At 41.0% G+C, this 22,182-nt stretch overlaps 1 protein-coding gene across 11 annotated transcripts in view; it reads right to left on the bottom strand.

The window, feature by feature from the left end:
* Nucleotides 1-21,845, bottom strand: part of RHOT1 (ras homolog family member T1) — a 65,592-nt gene extending 43,747 nt beyond the window's left edge. For 4 of the 11 annotated variants that reach the window (XM_044939537.2, XM_044939535.2, XR_006549662.2 and 1 more), the window contains exon 1: nt 2,246-2,304. In XM_044939537.2, coding sequence (XP_044795472.1) covers nt 2,246-2,278 — 33 coding nt within the window. In that variant the 5' untranslated portion in view covers nt 2,279-2,304. Of the gene's footprint in view, nt 1-2,245; nt 2,305-6,816; nt 6,836-21,162; nt 21,250-21,513 lie in introns of those variants that run through there. The other 7 variants (XM_006059408.4, XM_006059407.4, XM_044939536.2 and 4 more) reach the window with 6 other exon arrangements.
* Between the last annotated feature and the right edge of the window lie 337 nt (nt 21,846-22,182).

The following is a 22,182-nucleotide window of genomic DNA, read 5'->3' as shown; positions in this document are numbered from 1 at the left end:
GGTTAAGATTCCGTGCTCCTGTCCTTTCCAACTACGATCCGGCAGGATGGCACCCGCACAAAGAAAGACAGCTAGAAGAAGGGCTGATCCACCATCAGTGAGGTGGTGACCAGGGGAATACACTATCAACATTCACAAGTGCATCCATGGAGTGGGTTTCAAGAAGTGTGCCCCTCAGGCACTCCAAGAAAGCCAGAAATTGGCCATGAAGGAGATGGGAACCCCAGATGTTCGCACTGACAAGGCTCAACAGAGCTGTCTGGGCCAAAGGAATAAGGAAATGTCCCATACTGGTATGCAGCTGTCCAGAAAACGAAATTAAGATGAGACTCACTAAACAAGCTCTACACTTGGGCTACCTACGTGCCTGTCACAACTTTCAAAAATCTAGACACTTAATGTGGATGAGAACTAACTGCTGACTGTCCAATAAAGTTAATGAACCGAAAAAAAAAAAAAAAAAGATTCTGCACTCCCAATGCAGGAGGTACGGGTTTCATCCCTGGTCAGGGAACTAAGATTCTGCATGCCACTCAGCACAGCCAAAAAAAAAAGAAATCTTCAAATAAATTAATAAATTATCAAAATTTATCTCTTCTAAAAGATAAATGTTTGGCTATATAAACCTTAAGCATAATAACACCATTATTTAAAAAAACTCCTTATCCACACCCAAAAGGACTATGATAAAATAACAATTCTAAACTAAGTTAAAATATCACAAAAAACTTTTAGGTACTATACTCTAAGTGATCATAATTAATGTTGCTGATTTCACAAACCACATATGAAAATATACTCCACTTTACAAATTATGATTTATTTAACTATCTTATTTAAGAGAAAAAAAAGTGAAAGAAACAATGGTCATATGACAATTGTAATTACTGAAATAACTACTACATAATACATTAAATTGCTCTCTGAACAATGAAATTGTACAGGTATTCCTAATTAAACACGAGCAAATAAATGATAAATGCAAACCATGGCGCTAGTAATACCTATTATATGAAGAAAGAAAATAAAAAGAAATAATCTTTATCTCATTTGCATTGATCCCATCCCTCATAACAATATCTTTACATAATGCTTTAGGCAACTGTTCACCATACTGGATCTTCCAACATGTAAATAAACACATTGCCAGCGATAACAAAGCCACCATGCTTTTGGTGGTATTTTAGTAAGTTTATCTCATTTGAGACCCACAACAATTCTTCCAGGTAGGCAAACGTGGAATGACTTAGATTTTTTATTTGTAAAATGATGTAGGTAGATAATATTTGAGATTTTCAAACACGTGTATCAGAATCCTAGTGGCTCTAATGATGTCTCAAAGACTGGGGAGAGTCAGACAGAAGGCAGATGGGGAGCCAGACATTTCATACTTACTTCAACTAAAGGAATACTCATCTGTTCTATATTTGGGGCTTATAAAAACATTTTATTTTTAAGAAAGAATTACACAGCTTAGATGATCCCTAAGGAGATTCAACCAGTCCATTCTAAAGGAGATCAGTCCTGGGTTTTCATTGGAAGGACTGATGCTAAAGCTGAAATTCCAATTCTTTGGTCACCTCCTGCGAAGAGTTGACTCATTGGAAAAGACTCAGGCTGGGAGGGATTGGAGGCAGGAGGAGAAGGAGACGACAGAGGATGAGATGTCTGGAGGGCATCACCGACTCGACAGACATGAGTTTGAGTAAACTCCAGGAGTTGGTGATGGACAGGGAGGCCTGGCGTGCTGTGATTCATGGGGTCGCAAAGAGTTGGACATGACTGAGCAACTGAACTGAACTGAACTGAATATCCCTTTCAGCTCCCTTTTTACAGATGCGACAACTAAGGCAGAGAGATGACAAATGTCCTGCTGCTGCTGCTGCTGCTAAGTCGCTTCAGTCGTGTCCGACTCTGTGCGACCCCAAACACTGCAGGCCACCAGGCTCCCCCGTCCCTGGGATTCTCCAGGCAAGAACACAGGAGTGGGTTGCCATTTCCTTCTGCAGACAAATGTCCTAGCCAAGGTCAAAAGTAAGAAACAAAAAGGCCTTATGTGAACTCAGAGCTGGTTTGGCTCTTTCTCCTATATTTCAGAGATGTCTTGTAAAAACTAACATGAGCCTTTCCAAAAGTCATTAACTATCAGAAAGGAAACACATACCAAAAAAAAAACCTAAAATGTATTTCATTTAACTCAATTTTGATAAAAATTTAAATGTAGGAAAGAAATCACAATGCCTACCTCTTCTGGGAATTCTTCACTGACTAGAGACATAATCAGTGATGTCTTCCCAACTCTAGCTGTGAAAAGAAAAAAGGATTACTTTAATAAAGTATTCAGATTCTAGAAAGCTCAAATTTAGCAACCACACAGCAAAGTACTGTTATTTGTTACCTAAAATCAGAGGATCAGAGCCATCTAAATTACCAATTTTCAATACATCTTTTTTTTTTCCTGCTTAGAAAAGTTACACAGGTTCACCGTTTAAAACAAAAAAATTACTAAAATATATATACTATAAACGTAAAAATCTCCCATAGTATCCCCCATAAACTGTTTAATATGTGTAGTCTCCCAGATCTTCCCACACTCGTATTAGCATATTGTAATAATTTACTACAGTAGAATCAGAGTATTTATACTATTTTACAATTTTTATCACTTAAGTATGTACTGGGGCAGTATTCCATGACAATCTTTAAAAATCTCCCAGAAGACGGAAGAGAAAGTTATTATTTAATAAATACAGAGTGTTTGTTGGTAATGAAGAAGGAGTTTTAAATGTAGAAAGTGGTGATGGTTACACAACATTGCAAACATATTTAATGCCCTTGAACAGAATATTTACTAAAGGTAAAAAATGTTATGTTTTTTGTATATTTTATCACAATTTTTAAAAGCAGTAATAATAAATGCATTTTATATTAATATTTAAAAGCTTCCTACATTATTTTTTGATAAGTGTATAAGAATCCAGTGTGTGATGTGTCATAATTTATTAATGTAATCTCCTAATGACGAACAGTGCTGCAATGTTAATCTCTACAGGATAAGTTCCTAGAAGTGGAGCTCAAGTTAGCACACATGATCTTTTTGTTTTTAATAGACATTGTTATATTACTGCCAAAAAAGAATAATTTACATGCTTACCAATAGAAGATCAGAGTGTCTGTTTCTTCTTAAAGGGTTAGTAAGAGCAAAGAAACTTTCCTGTTACATTTTCTAACCTAGCAGTTTTTTTAATGTACAAACTTAAATTCTTAATTTTCTTTCTGAAATCTGACTTTCATTCCCATCGTTTTCTGATCTTATGATTACCATTATTAGACTTTCAAATGCTTATCAACTAAAATCCTTTTGTGATTCTAGAGGAAAACAGTCCACCTGCCTGTTGATCTCTGCTGTGATAGCAAACTATAGTTTTCAAAAGTCTAAATATAAAACAGCTGGAAAATGTTAAAGTCAAGGAAAGTCACATTGCTTTGCTGAATAAGTGACTAAAAGAAAGTGTGACTAAAACTACAAGTCAAGTCTGTGGAAAAATGATGACTGGCTGGAAGGGAGAGTACTGGTCAAAACAACTCAGAGGGCGAGCTGCAAACAAGCAGCTGCAGCTGATAGAAGGCAGCCCAGATGCTTAACAGGCATCCTCTGGCTCTGACTCTTCAATCCTTTCAATTTACAGGTGTGAGAAGGCTTGGGCCTTCTTCAAGGGTCTGACAATAAGGTAACATTTCCCTGAGGCAGAGAATCTGGAGCCCATCATCAGAGAACTGCTAGGAGCCAGGTACTGAAGTCAACTTATCCAGCTCCCCAAAGAAATTTCAGATGAAGAGCCTGGGACCCAGCCACAGTGATTTGCTCATGGTCTCACTAGAAGACTAGTTACAGCCCTAGGAGAATAACCCATTTTGACACGTTAGTAATACAGAAAATGCATGACGATCCCAAAAGTCAGCGAGCACCGCATACACAAACACTACGTAAGTTAATTAAAATAATTCACTGATTCACTGGTGACTAATCCAGCAGCTCTGGCTCTTTTATTTTATTTTTAGAAAATTCCAGATGTACAGAAAAATTGCAAAAATAATTCAAAGGACTCAAGTCTATCCTTTAACCAAATTCCCCACGTTAGAATTTAACCATATTTGCATTATTATTCTCTCTCTCTATATATATATATTCTATATATATATATAACATATATATGTAAAATTTTTAATAAAACATTTGAGAGTAAATCACAAACATGATGCCCCTTTACCCTGAAGCATTCTAGTATGTATTTCCTAGAAACAGTATCATCCTCTTACATAACCACAGTTAAATCAAGTTATGTCAAGATCAGGAAATTAACACCCCAAAGAGTGCTATTATGTAATCTATAAACCTTATTCATGTCTCACTATTATCCACTATAGAAAAGAAAAATCTTTTCTGTCCAGAATCAAATGTTCCATTTGGTTGTCATATCTCTTTAGCCTCCTTTAATCTGGAAGCTTTCCTCCATCTTTGTCTTTCATGACCTTCACATTTCTGAAGACTACAAGTCGTTTATTCTGTAATATCTCTCTCAACTGGGTCTGTATGATGTTATCCCACAATTAATTTCAGGCTCTGCTTTTTTGGCAGAATATGAGAGAAGTGTTGTGTCCTTCTCAGAGTGCCAGAGCAAAAAGGAGATAATGTCAATTTATCCCACTACTGTGACGTTCGCTGTCATCACTTGGAGGAGGTGGTGCTAGGTTTCTCCAGTAAAGTTATTTTTTTCTAATTAAAAAATATCTTATGAGGAGGTACTTTGAGACTTTTAAGTTTTCTGGTTCTCATCAAACTTTTGGCTATCAGGTTTATCAGCCATTCCAGCTTCTTGCCTAAAACAAGTATTGCTATCATGGCTGCTAGATGGTGATTTTTTATTTCTATCTATCCTCCTATATTACTTTGCATTCTCCTGTAAGAAAAAACTTTGCCTTCTGTTTCTTATGAGTGTGACCTCATGGATTATTGTATTATTCTGTGGGTTATAATCCATTATGGTCATTATCTGGAGGCTCAAATTGTTTCATTTTATTTAAAAAAAATGGCAGTTAGGCCAGTATATATCACCATGAACAATATGATTTTTTTCTTTTTTTATTATTAAAAAATGGAAACATTTCAGAATTAGTGACAACAGTGTGATCCGGTGTGTGAACCCATCACCCAACCTCATCTCCTTTCCATATTCTCTCTTGTCCTTTCCCATGAATTATTTTGAAGCAAGTCTCAGATATGTATCATCGTCACCATGTACAATATGATTTTATAAATATGTATAATTTGGGGGACTAGAAAAGGTCAACACTTTCGGGGAGATAATAATACCATCTCTTCAAGGTTCCAGTAAGAATTAAACATCATATATGTGAAAGTGCTTAGGCAGACCACCTGACCTATCACTGTCTCTCAATAAATAAAGGTTTTAACTTTCCTTCTTAAAACACAAAAGTCACTTTGGTGGTAAAAACGGTCACATTCTAAATTTACAGATGGCAAGTGAAATTTACTTCAATTTTCACATATTAAATGCATTCCTGCATCCCTTCGTTGCATTTCTTGAGCACTTCTACACTCGAGATACTATTCCAAGTCAGGGGATACTACTGATCAAGGTATTACGTTTTCCCTACTTTTATATTCTTGGAGATTATATTCCAATGGATTTATGATATTTTTCACCAATAAGGAACACTCTTTCTACACATCAGGATAAAAAGCTCAAAAAAAAAAGCATAACCATCTTTGCCTAACCCTTTGTACTGATCATTCAAGTTCTGTCAAACTTCCTCTGACATTTTTAATACTCATTCTTTCCTCTCTGTTCCCAGTTTCCCCTAAATATAGCACTTTTACCAAAACAATTCCTAGTTCACAACTTTCTACCCCCTTCTCCAGTCTCTCCTCTCATTAATATATCAGTAATACAAATGCAGGCCATCTTTCTTGCACATTCTTTACATTTCCTAACTCACCTGATCAAAAGCCATCCCGACTCTCAATTACTTACCTCATCAAAGTGTCGCTATTCCACTGGCCTTTGAAAATCACACATAATTTAACCCCCGATCATCTATCTATCTTTCCTGCTAGTCCTCATGCATGATTTACTCCAATAAGGCCCTTCTGTTCTGTGTAAGCCCAAACAAGCCATGATGAATCCTGGCCTCCCTCACGTGGTTTTCTTCACCCAAAAATACCTTCCCCCTTCTCTGCTCTACTTTTCCAAACATTTACATCTCTAAAGGACAGCTCCATCTCTTCATTCTTTCTGGAGCCTCTCCACTGATCTCCAGTAGCATATTGGGCACCTACCGACCTGGGGAGTTCCTCTTTCAGTGTCCTATCTTTTTGCCTTTTCATACTGTCCATGGGGTTCTCAAGGCAAGAATACTGAAGTGGTTTGCCATTCCCTTCTCCAGTGCACCACGTTTCGTCAGAACTCTCCACCATGACCTGTCCGTCCAGGGTGGCCCCACACGGCATGGCTCATAGTTTCATTGAGTTAGACAAGGCTGTGGTTGATGTGATTAGATTGGTTAGTTTTCTGTGATTGTGGTTTTCAGTCTGTCTGCCCTCTGATGGAGAAGGATAAGAGGCTTATGGAAGCTTCCTGATGGGAGAGACCTACTGAGGGGGAAACTGGGTCTTGTTCTGATGGGTGGGGCCATGCTCAGTAAATCTTTAATACAATTTTCTGAGTGGAACTGTGTTCCCTCCCTGCTATTTACCTGGGGCCAAACTATGGTGGGATTTGATTTAGGTCATACCTGAATGGTCTAGTAGTTTTCCCTACTTTCTTCAATTTAAGTCTGAATTTCGCAATAAGGAGTTCATGATCTGAGCCACAGTCAGCTCCCGGTCTTGTTTTTGTTGACTGTATAGAGCTTCTCCATCTTTGGCTGCAAAGAATATAATCAATCTGATTTCAGTGTTGACCATCTGGTGATGTCCATGTGTACAGTCTTCTCTTGTGTTGTTGGAAGAGGGTGTTTGCTATGACCAGTGCATTTTCTTGGCAAAACTCTATTAGTCTTTGCCCTGCTTCATTCCATATTCCAAGGCCAAATTTGCCTGTTACTCCAGCTGTTCTTGACTTTCTACTTTTGCATTCCAGTCCCCTATAATGAAAAGGACATCTTTTTTGGGTGTTAGTTCTAAAAGGTCTTGTAGGTCTTCATAGAACCGTTCAACTTCAGCTTCTTCAGCATTACTGGTTGGGGCAAATCAAATCCCTTATGATTATACAGTGGAAGTGAGAAACAGATTTAAGGGTCTAGATCTGATAGATAGAGTGCCTGATGAACTACGGACTGAGGTTCATGACATTGTACAGGAGACAGGGATCAAGACCATCCCCATGGAAAGAAATGCAAAAAAGCAAAATGGCTGTCTGAGGAGGCCTTACAAATAGCTGTAAAAAGAAGAGAAGTGAAAAGTAAAGGAGAAAAGGAAAGATATAAGCATCTGAATGCAGAGTTCCCAAGAACAGCAAGAAGAGATAAGAAAGCCTTCCTCAGCAATCAGTGCAAAGAATTAGAGGAAGACAACAGAATGGGAAAGACTAGAGATCTCTTCAAGAAAATTAGAGATACCAAGGGAACATTTCATGCAAAGATGGGCTCGATAAAGGACAGAAATGGTATGGACCTAACAGAAGCAGAAGATATTAAGACGAGATGGCAAGAACACACAGAAGAACTGTACAAAAAAGATCTTCACAACACAGATAATGACGATGGTGTGATCACTGACCTACAGCCAGACATCCTGGAATGTGAAGTCAAGTGGGCCTTAGAAAGCATCACTACGAACAAAGCCAGTGGAGGTGATGGAATTCCAGTTGAGCTCTTTCAAATCCTGAAAGATGATGCTGTGAAAGTGCTGCACTCAATATGCCAGAAAATTTGGAAAACTCGGCAGTGGCCACAGAACTGGAAAAGGTCAGTTTTTATTCCAATCCCAAAGAAAGGCAATGCCAAAGAATGCTCAAACTACTGCACAATTGCACTCATCTCACACACTAGTAAAATAATGCTCAAAATTCTCCAAGCCAGACTTCAGCAATACATGAACCGTGAACTTCCAGTTGTTCAAGCTGGTTTTAGAAAAGGCAGAGGAATCAGGGACCAAATTGCCAACATCCGCTGGATCATCGAAAAAGCACGAGAGTTGCAGAAAAACATCTATTTCTGCTTTATTGACTATGCCAAAGCCTTTGACTGTGTGGATCACAAAAAACTGTGGAATATTCTGAAAGAGATGGGAATACCAGATCACCTGACCTGCCTCTTGAGAAACCTGTATGCAGGTCAGGAAGCAACCATTAGAACTGGACATGGAACAACAGACTGGTTCCAAATAGGAAAAGGAGTGCGTCAAGGCTGTATATTGTCACCCTGCTTATTTAACTTGTATGCAGAGTTCATCATGAGAAACGCTGGGCTGGAGGAAGCACAAGCAGGAATCAAGATTGCCAGGAGAAATATCAATAACTTCAGATATGTAGATGACACCCTTATGGCAGAAAGCGAAGAAGAACTAAACAGCCTCTTGATGAAAGTGAAAGAGGAAAGTGAAAAAGTTGGCTTAAAGCTCAACATTCAGAAAACTAAGATCATGGCATCCAGTCCCATCACTTCATGGCAAATAGATGGGGAAACAGTGTCAGACTTTATTTTTGGGGGCTGCAAAATCACTGCAGATGGTGATTAGAGCCATGAGATTAAAAGACGCTTACTCCTTGGAAGGAAAGTTATGACCAATCCAGACAGCATATTAAAAAGCAGAGACATTACTTTGCCAACAAAGGTCCATCTGGTCAAGGCTATGGTTTTTCCAGTAGTCATGTATGGATGTGAGAGTTGGACTATAAAGAAAGCTAAGCACCGAAGAATTTATGCTTTTAAACTGTGGTGTTGGAGAAGACTTTTCAGAGTCCCCTGGACTGAAAGGAGGTCCAACCAGTCCATCCTAAAGGAGATCAGCCCTGAGTGTTCATTGGAAGGACTGATGCTGAAGCTGAAACTCCAATACTTTGGCCACCTGATGCTAAGAGCTGACTCATTTGAAAAGACCCTAATGCTGGGAAAGATTGAAGGCGGGAGGAGAAGGGGACGACAGAGGATGAGATGGTTGGATGGCATCACCGACTCGATGGACATGAGTTTGGGTGAACTCTGGGAGTTGGTGATGGACAGGGAGGCCTGGCGTGCTGCAGTTCATGGGGTCGCAGAGTCAGACATGACTGAGCAACTAAACTGAACTGAAGGACACCTCAAATTCTACCTCACAATTTGTGGGATCTGACATCCAGGGGCTATTGAAGCCTTCTCTCTCCTCCTCTGAACTACTCCTAAGCCATTTCACAGACTGTTATGAACAGAAAGTACTAATATACACTTAACATCTATGAGTGTGCATTAACACAATAACCAGATATTTGAAAACACTGAATGGAGTTTTCTAATTTTACACTGAAAAGGAGAGAAGAACCTGTAGCACATCAACTAGACTGAGGTACGTAACTTGATCTCACCTTGCCCCAAACACAATGGTATTGCTGTAGCTTCAGCACTGCTCTTTTGGAAATCAGGCCTACCCTTGGGAGCTCCTGGAACTCTCCCATTCACAGCTTTTCTTAAGAGCGACTGAAGAGCTGTGAATAGCAAACTGCTGAGGCAATCAAAAACAATTCCAAAGTTACTTTGTTCAACTCGTTTTCAGAAAAAACATTAACGTTGAAATTATAACTGTTTTTTATCCATTTATTTTTGGCTGCATTGGGTCTTCACTGCTGCACGTGGGCTTTCTCCAGTTGCGCTGTGTGGACTTCTTTGCAGTGGCTTCTCCTGTTGCGGAGCGCAGGCTCTAGGGCTTCAGCAGTTGTGGCTCCCAGGTTCCAGAGCACGGGCTCAGTAACTGTGCTGCGTGGGCGTAGCTGCCCCACAACGTGTGGGATCTTCCCAGACTAGGGATCGAACCCGTGTCTCCTGCATTGGCAGGTGGTTCTTAACCACTGGCCCACCAGCAAAATCCCAAAATCACAACTAGCAAAGGAGGATGTGATACAATAAAGAATACATCTGGTCTTTATGCCTAGTTCCTGGCACAGCTTCAAAATCCCTTGGAATTTCCTGAGTGAAACCAGTGTCCTTTGTTATAGTCTCTTTCAACCATGCTTCAAGTAATCCTAATGAGGTGACTTATTAAAGGGGAAGGGAGGGCCTAGACAGCTTTCAGCATAGGGGTCAGCTGCCAGAAAAAACCACCATGTGATGAGGGGGTTGGAACCTTCAGCCCCATCCCAAAACCTCTGGAGAAGTGGGGGTGGGGTGCTAGAGACTGAGTTCAATGAAGGGGCTACCTAATGAAGCCCTATATGAAAACTCTGGACATATCAAAGCTCTGGGGATCTTCCTGGCTGGTGAACACACTGATGGACCATAAAGGTGGTGCACCCTGACTCCACAGGAACAGCAGGTCCTGAGCTCAGGACCCTTCCGGACCTTCCCCCAGGTACCTCTTCATCTGGCTGTTCATCTGTGTAATCTTAAGCACTGCACTCTCCTGAGTTCTGTGAGTCATTCTAGTGAATTACTGAACCCAAGGGGTTGTGGGAAGCCCCTAATTGTAGTCAGCCAGAAAGAAGTGTGGATAGTCTGGAGACCCCACTGGCATATAGAAACTAAAAAGTAAAGGTGGATCTTGTTGGGGATCTTGCCCCTTAATCTGTAGGATCTGAGGCTAATCCGGGGTAGTTAGTGTCAAAATTGAATTCAACTGTAAGACACCCAGGTAGTTTCAGAAAATTGTCAGAATGTAGACAGCATGATGGTTTTGCATTTCTAAAAAGAAAGGATGGCTCAAAAAACTGAGAAACACTGTTAACAGAATTTCTATCCAAGAGTACAAGTTCCACTCAGACATAGCTGTGCCCTGCCGGAACCAAACTAGGAAAGACACTAGAAGAACACAGAGTATTATGCTTCTAATGACCCATCTTTCCTCTGCAGACTCCTAACCAGTTTATTTGGTATTTACCTAGTTGTCTTCTAATAAAGTTTAGTCTTAGATACTCTGGGGGATAATATGGAAAATGTATAAAACAACAGATAAAACTGCCATAAAATAAGTATGGATCGAGTGCTATGTTCAATCATTCTGTTTTAAAAAGGGAAGGGAAGATAAGGAAGAGCAGGAAGAAAAGTGAGTATTTTCTCCTCCGAGAAGTCTCTCTATAAATGTAGCAGGAAATCAAAAAGCTCACAAAACAAGCTCCCTAGAAGGAAAAAAAAAAAAAAATCAGTAAAGACATCTAAGCAACCTTCCAGCACATCACCCATGGTCTCCTGAAGGATCTCCTAGACCTCCTTGGCAAAAACCTGACGTGTCCCACCAGCTAATGAATATCTCCAGAAAGACTAAGAAACAAGTATTTCGCTATCACCCACAGGAAACTCCACAAGGGCAGGGAACACGTTTTCCTTGCTCAGTGGTCAATCTGTAGCTCCTAGCAAATGCACTTAGTAAAATGGAGCATAGCGGCTAAGAGCACATATTTGAATTTCAAGAAAGTGGTTGGTTACCTTTGAGGGAAAGGGAGGGAAATACAATGAGAAGGGAGCTTCAACTGATTGGTAATGATTTATTAAGCCAGGTGATGGGTATTTGTTAGATGAATCTTTTAACATTTTATGCAAACATTTCACCAAAAAAAAAAAAAAAGAATATAGGCTTTGGAATGAGACAGAACTGGACTGCAATCTCAGTGTCAGCACTTAAAAGCTGTGTTTCCTCAGGCGAGCCACAAAGCCTCACTTAGTTCATCTATAAAATATAATACTGAACAGCTTTACAGAAGTGGTAAAAGGATTAATTAAGATGACAGATGCATAACGTTTGGGACAATACCTGGCACTCATTAAATACGCAAAACGGTAGTAGTTGTGTTGAGGAGGAGTTTGAATTAAAGGAGTTAAGCAAGCACTGGAGCAGGATTTTGGAACCGGCTTTGCCATTAACAGCATGACCCGGAGTTGTCACTGACTTTCTCTGGGCCACCATTTTCCCATCAGTTAAAAAAAAAAATGGATTAGATGCTATTAATGTTTATATTTTATGATTTATCTAAACCAGCATGTAGCACAGCTAGAAAACAGGCCTATAACAGACAAAGGGCACGTTACATTAATGGTAACTTATCCTGCAGTATCCTCAAAATGGGAGACAGATCTCCAAATTGCATGTTACCTATTTTAACTGTGTATGGGACTGTGATCTGACAAAAACATTCATCTACCTGTAAGAACACAGAGCGACTCATGGAGCCAATATGGGGTCCAAGAATTTCTAGTACTTGATGACTCACATTCAGCATTTCATAACTTAAATGACTCCTTTCATCACGACCTTGTTTAGGGTTCTAGCAACTCCAAACCTTCAGCCAGCTCAAGTCTGTACTCATCTCCACATGTATAGTCTCCAACCTAATTCCACATGATTATTCACAATGGAGGTAAAATCAAGCTGACCCTTGAACAACACAGGTATGGACTGTGCGGGTCCACCTTGATAGACTTCTTTTCAATAGCAAACACCACAGTACTACACAATCTACAGATTTGTGATGTGGAATCACGGACTCAGAGGAACACAGTAAACAGAGGGCTGGTTACATGCAGATTTTCAACTGCAGAGGGTCGATGCCCCTAACCCCTGTATTGTTCAAAGGTCAACTGGACACAACTTAGCGACTAAACGACAACAAAAGGTTATCTTAAAATGAGCCAAGCCACCCTCTTCTTACTCCAGATATTTACCAAACCTTTTAGAAGATCCAATGCCTATACAATACCTGCGACCTTTGAACTTCAGGCCCTCTCTGGCCCCAAGAGAGATGCCTGCTTTTCCCTGGTCTCCTAAACCCAACAACTACAGCCAGCACAGAGGTCCCCAGAAACTCTTCCATTCTGAAGAACTCTCCTGGGCATCACAGACAGCTGACCCTTGAACAACCTGGGGTAAGGGATGCTGACACATGCACAGCTGAAAACCCTAGTATAACTTAGAGTCGACCTTCTGCATCAGCAATTCTTCTGTATCCTCATCCCTGGATTCAACCAGCTGTGGACTGTGGAGCACTGTAGTATTTACTATTGAAAAAGATCCTCAGATAAGTGGATCTGTGCAGCTACAACCCGCACTGTTCAAAGGTCAGCTGTACAGGTCTACAATGTTATCCTTGATCTACTATGTTAGGAATGGGAAAAAAAATGAATCAGATCCTCAATAACTCAGATACTCCTTGGTCACGAAAACAAGTCTCACTCTTGGGTCTTGAGAGGTCTGCCTACTTTAATGTCTTGATTCTTCTCATAATCCCCTTATTAGAATTATTGGCTTGGCCAAAAAGTTCATTTGGATTTTCCCAGAAGGTTGTACAGAAAAACCCGAACGAACTTTTTTGGCCAACTCATTATCTTTAAAAAATTGTATTTGTATCCTACCATTCTAAGGCCCTCACCGGTTTCAGAAGAAACCTACCCTTGAATCCTCAACTCAAAATGTTAAACAAAATGTTGAAAATTATGTCGGTTAACAATATCAAAATGCCTAGTAGTTTCTAAAACAGCTAAGGGCTTATTTCGCCTTAATCACCATCACTCAGGTTCCCTTAGCAAAATGCAGGTCTTCATCAGGTGCTCCATGGTACCTTAAAGTTCCCCTCCACCATAACCTTTAAAGTGCATCCACTCTTACCGCTCTTCTTAGAACAACGCTTTTTTAGTCATAGTCCCTTTCTGCTTTCCCCAAGGACCCTTTGTATCTCCAGTGATATTTTGAGAAGAGAAAGATCACTATTTTGAAGAAAATCAGAATCTTTCACCGCTCAGCTCTTCGGGGCAGTTCCGGCTCTCTGCAGCGACTCCTGCAAAAGCACAGACCTGCCACCATGTCTGTTCCAACAGGGCAGGCCTCAGAGGCAGGGAAGGAAACAGCTTGGGCGAGAGGAGGCCTTGCAAAGACAGCAACAATTTAAAAACGTAACTTACGCTTGATCATACAGACTTAGGAGAGCGGTACCAACCAGTAGGAATAAATTTGTGTCGATACTATCTTTCAGACTGTGATATTCTGCTTACTCATTCGTATTCTGCCTCATCTGTTGAGGAATCCGAGTTAGTGTAGCACTCACTAGAGTAAAACAATCCTATCTAGTTTCTGAAGTAATTGTCTAATAAAAGACCTTTAAAAAAAAAAAAATCAAAGAACATGAATCTCTTCCACATAAAAATCCAAGAGTGATTTCCTTTTTTAAAACAAGTTCGAAATAACAGCAAGAGAGAGTGAGAGAGACAGTACAGTGAACTGGGAAGCAAATATACAGGCATGTTTTTACTAGTACCGTTTTGGGTTTCCATTTGGAGGAGCAGTGAGATAATAGCTGCTTTAACTAATGAAGGGTTACACAGATATGATTTAGTTTCAAAATGCTTTGGAGAAGCTAAACTAGGGCTGTTTTGCTTCTCTTAAGGTCTACCCACCTAACCTTGAGTGAGACGATCCAAGAAATAATAAAGCAGCAGGTTTAAAGTTAAAATAGGCCACTTTCAAGCTAATTTTAATTGAGAAATAAATGAATGCCTTGAAGATAAGGAAAAATATTTTAGATTATTAGAAATTTAAAGCAATTTATAAACAAGCCTATGATCAAAAAAGTCCCTTATGGGAATTCCCTGGGGGGGTCCAGTGGTTAGGACTCCATGCTTTCACTGCTAAGGGTGCCGGTTCAATCCCTGGTCAAGGCCAAAAAAACACAAAGTCCCTATGACAATGTCAGATGAGTATAAGCACTATGTAGTTTTAACTACTCCAAAAAATAAAAATTATTTCCATAAAGGAACAATATCCCAAGCTCTTCTCTGGTTATTATATCAATTAAAATTTAATATAAATACAATATATATTATAAATATGTTATATAGTACAGTTTTATAACAATAACTAGAATTAAATTTAATAATTATATACAATATAAGTATTGATATGGAGGACAAAAAATTATCCTTTGTTAGCCAGCCATCTGATGGTCTCTACTTCCTCTATTTTGCCTGACAAATATTAAAGTGATCTACGAAAATTACAAGCATGGCCACAATTATTCCCAAAGACAGAAGGCCTTCTGATTCGGTTCAACACAACATGCTACAGTTCAGTCTGAAACTCCATGCTTCTAAGTAGGTCATCCATGGGAAGCATAATTCATCACTATAGAGTAAATTATCTAGATTTATCCAGGCTAAAAATTTCTTTGTCTTTTCATCAAAGCTTTTGAACATCCAGTTCTAAATGACAGCAAATTCTTAATATTCATGAAGCGGAAATAACATTCTCTGGTTCCAATTACCATCCTACCAGCCATTTTGGGAAATTCTTCTTGATAACAAACACCCCATGCTTCAAGTAGCAAAGGGATCTACTCATTTTTATCTGCTTCTTTATTAAGAAGCCTTGTTGGCTCTTCCTAAATTATTGTAATTAGAATAAAAAGGGAGGAGGAGAGTGACGGATGAAGTTGTATTTTAAACTGCAAAACTTTAGCATTTGGGGAAATAGCTGAGTACTGTTCCAAAAGAAAATTTTATTGACCATATATGCAGACAATGTCAGCTGCAGGACAAATGCCGTGGTCTATCCCTCTCCTTCAAACTCCATCAACACTAGTGCCCAACTGGAGCCAGAAGAGCAGAAAAGACAGCAGAAAACAAGTCTCAGTACATGCATAAGGAGGATATAGAAGAGACTCTATATAAACAAAACAGACTATGTATTAGGTTGGTGCAAAAGTAATTGCGGTTTTGCACTGTAGAATTCTGCCATTTGATACTGGAATATATTCTTAAATGTGGTTATGTTATACACCATTTTAATGCACATTTCTCGCTTTATGAGTTTTTGCTAATGACTAATTACTTGCTGTTTATTTTATATTTATTTTAGACTAGGGAAATAATGTTAGACAAAAAGCGATTTTCTTATTCAAGTTCAAAATGGGTCGTAAAACAGTGGAGACAACTCACAACATCAACACATTTGGCCCAGAAGCTGCTAACGAACATACAGCGCAGTGGTGGTTGAAGAAGATTTGCAACAGAAATGAGAGCCTTGAAGATGAGCGCAGTGGCCAGCCATCAGAAGTTGACAACCAATTGAGAATATCATTGAAGCTGATCCTTTTATGACTACATGAGAAGCTGCTGAAGAACTCAACATGGACCAATCTATGGTCATTCCGCATTTGAGGCAAATTGGAAAGGTGAAAAAACTCAGTAAGTGGGTATCCCATGAGCTGACCACAAATCAAAAAAATTGTCATTCTGAAGTGTTGTCTTCTCTTATTCTACACAACAAACCATTTCTTAATCAGATTGTGACATGCAACAAAAAGTGGATTGTCTATAACAACCTGCGATGACCAGCTCAGTGGCTGGACCAATAAGCAGCTCTAAAGCACTCCACAAAGCCAAAGTTGCATCAGAAAAAGGTCACGGTCACTGTTGGGTGGTCAGCTGCCCATCTGATCCACGATAGCTTTCTGGATCCCCGCAAAACCATTACAATGGAGAAGTACGCTCAGCAAACCAATGAGACGCACCGAAAACCGCAGCACCTGCAGCCAGCACCGGTCAACTGAAAGGGCCCAATTCTTCATGACAACACCTGACTGCACGTCGCACAACCAATACTGTATTTAAAAGTTGAACGAACTGGGCTACGAAGCTTTGCCTTATCCACCATATTCACCTGACCTCTCGCCAAACTACTACCTCTTTTTCAAGCATCTCGACAACCTTTTGCAGGGAAAACACTTTCACAACCAGCAGGAGGCAGAAAATGCTTTCCAAGAGTTTGCTGAATCCCAAAGCATGGATTTTTATGCTTCAGGAATAAATCAACTTATTTCTCATTGGCAAAAATGTGTTGATTGTAATGGTTCCTATTTTGATTAATAAAGATGTGGTTGAGCTAGCTATAATGATTTAAAATTCACTGTCTGAAACCCCAATTACATTTGCACCAACCTAGCAGACTGGACTTTCTGTGGTCAATCACCCAGATGATAGTAGGCACCATACTGCATTGAGTATCTATCATCCAGACACAGTATAATTAAAACTGGAGCAGTTTAATCTGTAAATGTCATTCTAACAACAAACAGAATGGAGAGCAATGTGGTTTTAAAAAGGATCGCTGAAAGTCTTTCTCTAAAATAAATACTAGCTTATTCCTGAAGTCTCTTTGACTCTTATACCTAAAGAATCTTTCTCTAACTACTTCAAACCTCTAAATGGCCTCTGCTGGTTCAAGGAGAAGCTGACCTCTTTTGGCAAGGACTACAATTCCTGGCAGCCAAGACATGAACTAGACATGGCATTGCCAGAACACAGGAATCTCCCCCAACAAAATAAGGCTAAGAACATGGAACAAGAGACTGGATGAATGCGCCCCTTCAAATCCTAACAATAACCACAGCAGATTTGATTTTAAGAAAGGAGAATGATCACATTTTTATGACTAAGAGGAGTGGTTTAGGAAACAGAGTCTAAATAAACTAGCTTGAACTCTATCATTCTTTCAACAACTATGTGAGTGCCTACTTTGTGCCAGGCCTATTCTAGGCCCCGGGGAAATGGCAATAAACAAGACAAATCCACGGTCTTTATGAAGCTTACCTTCCAGCCCAAGCAACAACAGCAACAACAAAAAGTGAACACGTATGCAAGGGAGGAGGAATAATGCCTGGGTCAGAGCATTCCTGCAGAGAAAGCAAACTACAGGAGAGAGTAGTACAAGAGCAAAGCAAGGGCCAGATTGTGAAAGACTTCGTTAGGCCTGCTTTAAAAAGTGTAATGGCCTTTATTCTAAGTGAAAGTAGAAATCATCAGAGAATTTTTAACCTGGGTAACAGGATCTGAGATATTTTTTAAAGATGACTCTTGTCTGCTACATGGAGAATGGACGAAATTAGAAGCAGGGACACCAGTTAAGGAGATGTTACAAAAGCCTAGGCCAGAGCCAACCAAAGCTTGAGCTAGTTTGGCAGAGGTTTTGATGATAAACTAAGCAGTTAAGATAAAAAAGAGCTACCAGATTTATTTAAAAAGAGGACAACAGTTCCCCTTTCTTAATTAATTTGACCAGAAGACCAATATATCTCAGTTTAATTTAAAACAAGGCCACTAAAACTAAGACTACCCTGTGTACTTTTAATGTAGATACATGATTTGGATAAAAGGTTAATAAGGCTCATTCCTCATACTATAACAAGGACACATGTCAAGCATACTAATGCAAATCTAGCTAAACGCAAATTCTGGCCAATGAAATAGATTATGAAAAGTTATAACCTGAAAAACTAAGCTTTGTGTGGTTGCTTAGTTTTAAAGGCTGTTTAAAGAATGGTATTTGACTTTTAATTTGGCCTGAATAGTATTCAATATGCTCAATAATTAAGGTAAAGAAGATACTTAAAAATACTTTGGCTTTCTTTGCAAATAAACATTTTATTATTTATAGACAGCCTAGGTTTTCTGATCTAAGCAGTCAATAGGCATTAAGCAACTAGTTAGTGTTAAAACCTTGTTGGCTCAGAATCCAAATTCTGGATGGGCCAAGAAAAGATCCATTTCACCTCTAGAGTACAGTACAGGTTAAGCCAGCAGACTGCTGGCACCACTCACAAGTATTTGGGAGCCTCAGTGAATGACATGCTGCTGTGTGGTGCAGGGACCGACACTGACAGCAATAAAATGTACTCAAGTGACAGAGAAACAATACGAGACAGACAATGTTCCTTTTTCTTTTCTTTTCCTATTTCCCTTAGTTAACCACTTAAGTACAATACTTTGGCCACCTGATGCAAAGAACTGACTCATTGGAAAAGACCCTGATGCTGGGAAAGACTGAAGGCAGGAGGACAAGGGGACAACAGAGGATGAGATGGCTGGATGGAATCACTCACTCAATGAACATGAGTTTGAGCAAGCTCTGGAGTTGGTGATGGACAGGGAAGCCTGGCATGCTGCAGTCCATGGGGTCGCAGAGTCAGACACAACTGAGCGACTGAACTGAACCATCTTAAAAATACAACAGAATTATTTCTGATAAATCTGTGTATCGGACCAGTATTAAAACAGTCCTGGGACTTCCCTGGTGGTCCAGTGGCTAAGACACCATGCTTCCAATGCAGGGAGCATGAGTTTGATCCCTAATCAGGGAACTAAGATCCCACATGCTGCACAGTGGGGCCAAAAAATAAAAGTCTTGGTCACACTGTTTATCTAGCATTTACATTTAGGCTAAGCAGCTGTCAAGATACATTAAATCTCAAAAAGTAATGTTTCACTCATTTCCCCCCAGGATACAAGCCTTTAATGTAATTAACTGAAATTACATATTTCAAATAAGTATAACTCTTTCTAGTATTCTTAAACGTGGGGAAAATATCATGTATATATGATATCTGGCCTAAAGCTTTTGGTACTATTTTCTTTAAGAAATATACCTTCCTCAGAAATGAAGGCTTTATTCTTACCTGGGAAATCCCATGGATAGAGGAGCCTGGCAGGCTACAGTCCACCAGGTTGCAAAAGTTGGACACAACTTAGCAACTAAACCACCCCATAAATAACACTGTTAGCATCTTAACTTAAATGTCCTAAGGCTGACCATGTATCTTACATATGTATAGCATTTCCATTTAGATACTTTACAGACTAAGGATTTACATGTAATTGCTAAATTCAATACTAAAACCAAGAGAGTATTTCTGCTTTAAAAAAAAAATTGTCTTTCAAGCAGCAGTTTTTTTCAGCCCATCTACTCACTACTTTCCCTATCTTGCTCCAAATGCATCAATATGAATCATCTTCCTGAACTTTTTCAAGGAAGTCCATGAAAAACACAGATTGAGATACATATGTGGTTTAAATTAAAACTAAAATTCACAGCTGCAAACCAAAAAGTAAACTGTGTCTGGCTAAGCTTACTTCTAAATTTTGATTCTAAAGGAAAATTTCTATTGATTCAACAGCAGGTGAACAAGGATTTCAATGAACAGCAAAGAACACTACAGAAGAGAGTAAAAGTATGTTAATGTTAGTTTTCTTCCTTGGAGAGCATCACAGTGACCTGGAGGAGCTACTCTAGAATGGAACGGGAGTTCAGAAAAGAAAGTTTCAAAGCAAGCAATGGTACAGCCTTAACTTGTTTTTCCACTGTTGTGTCTGACTCTTTGTGACCCCATGGACTATAGCCTACTAGGCTCCTCTGTCCATGGGATTTCCCAGGCAAGAATACTGGAGGGGGTTGCCATTTCCTTCTCCAAGGGATCTTCCTGACCTAGGGATTGAACCCGTGTCTCCGCTTGGCAGGTGGATTCTTCACCACTGAGACACCTGGGAAAACCAGAGCATTACCAAATGTACTTCAAAACAAACAATCCAGTCCTCCCCAGCCCGCTTTCTTATTTTAGTCCTACCAATTGAGTCATGTACCTTGCACAACGGATATCAAGCAGTCCCTGCTGTTCTGTCCCCAAGTCAGTGAACAGACACGCTTCCTTTACTACATCTTCAAAAGTGAAATCTATGAATCTCACGGTTGGGGGCGGGGGTCACGTATGTTGGTCTATTTGGGTCTCACGTGTGCCCGTTATTTTAAAATTAACTACCAAGTTGGATTCTATTGTATCCTATTACAATAATGTTTTAAAAGATGAGGGCAACTAGACTTCAGTGTTACAATAATTCTCTCAACAGACGGACCCTCCTCAGATAAGCATTTATTGAACACTTGCATAACTTGAACTTCAGAGTACGTTTTTGAGGAAAATACCCAGTGATTCCAATGCAAAGAGCAAAGATCGTTTTAAAAAATGCTCCGCGTCTTACAATGTCTAGAGGGAGGGAGACCGCGAGCGCAAAAACAGGCAGAGACACCTGACCTTGCCCGCAAGTCGCCCAGTCCTGCAGCCCTCCCCCTGGCTTCCCCGGGAGAGCCGCTTCACGCCATTCCAATTGGCCGCCCGTCTGCCTGCCTGTTCCAGCACCTGCCTGGCGGGGACAGAGGAATCTCCGCGGAAGACGAGAGGGCTTGAGAGGAGGCGGCCTCGGAAACGGGGAGGCCCGGGAGGAAAGGATTCCAAGTGGGAAAGGAGGCGAGGACCTTCGGACGAATGAGGCCGGGCGGTCAGGGGCTAATGGAGACGCGGCTGGTGGGGTGGAACACGACGGTGGGACCGGGGAGGGAGGTCTCAGGAGGGCCCCGGGGAGGAGAGAGGTCGAGGGCCGCAGCCGAAAGAGAAGAGCCGAGGAGCTGGGAGGCCCGGGGGCGCGGAGGGGAGGGCAGCGGGGCGGCAGGGGCTGCGGCGGCCGCGGCCAGCCCCCCGGCGCGCGGGGACTCACGTTCTCCCACCAGCAGGATCCGCACGTCTTTCTTCATGTCTGCGGCTCGTAGGGGCCGGCCTCGGCCCGCAGGCATGGAGCGGACTCCTCTCGCCGGGAGCGCCCAGCCCGCCGCGCCGCTCTCCCCGCCCCGCCGGCGCCGCCTGCCAGCCTCCCCCCGCCGCCCCTCCCGAGCCTCGGCCGCCCGGACCCGCCGCGCCGCCTCCTAAGCAGCTTCCCCGCTCGAGAGCCGGGAAGGCGCCGGCTCCGCCTCCTCCGGCTCTGCCGCGGCGGCCGGGAGGACGGGGCGCCGCGAGGGACAAGCAGTTTCGGAACGCGAACGCTCTCCGTCCCGCAGCTGCGCCCCAGCTGTGCCGTGAACCGCTGCGCATCGCCCGGGAGTCTCACCCACTCTCCTCGGGGAACACCGGTCAGGATAAGCTTTGGACCCGGAATCTGAGTGGCAGAGTCGCTAGTCTTGACCCCATTTCTTTTACAGAACAGGGGCAGGAGAAGTTCCTCGCTCAAGGTCAGATAGCTAGAACTTGGCAGTGTGACTCGGGGCGGGAATATTCTCACTAGAATGAATAAAAGCTTCAGGTGAGCAGCGACCTGTCTGCCTGGTTTTCAGCAGTATTCCCTCACCTTACTGGCCAAAGCCCTCGGAAAGTGTTTGATTGACTCCCAAGA

Source organism: Bubalus bubalis, chromosome 3, assembly GCF_019923935.1.
Source record: "Bubalus bubalis isolate 160015118507 breed Murrah chromosome 3, NDDB_SH_1, whole genome shotgun sequence".
In the NCBI taxonomy this organism is placed as follows: domain Eukaryota; kingdom Metazoa; phylum Chordata; class Mammalia; order Artiodactyla; family Bovidae; genus Bubalus; species Bubalus bubalis.
This window is presented reverse-complemented; position numbering and strand designations above follow the sequence as displayed.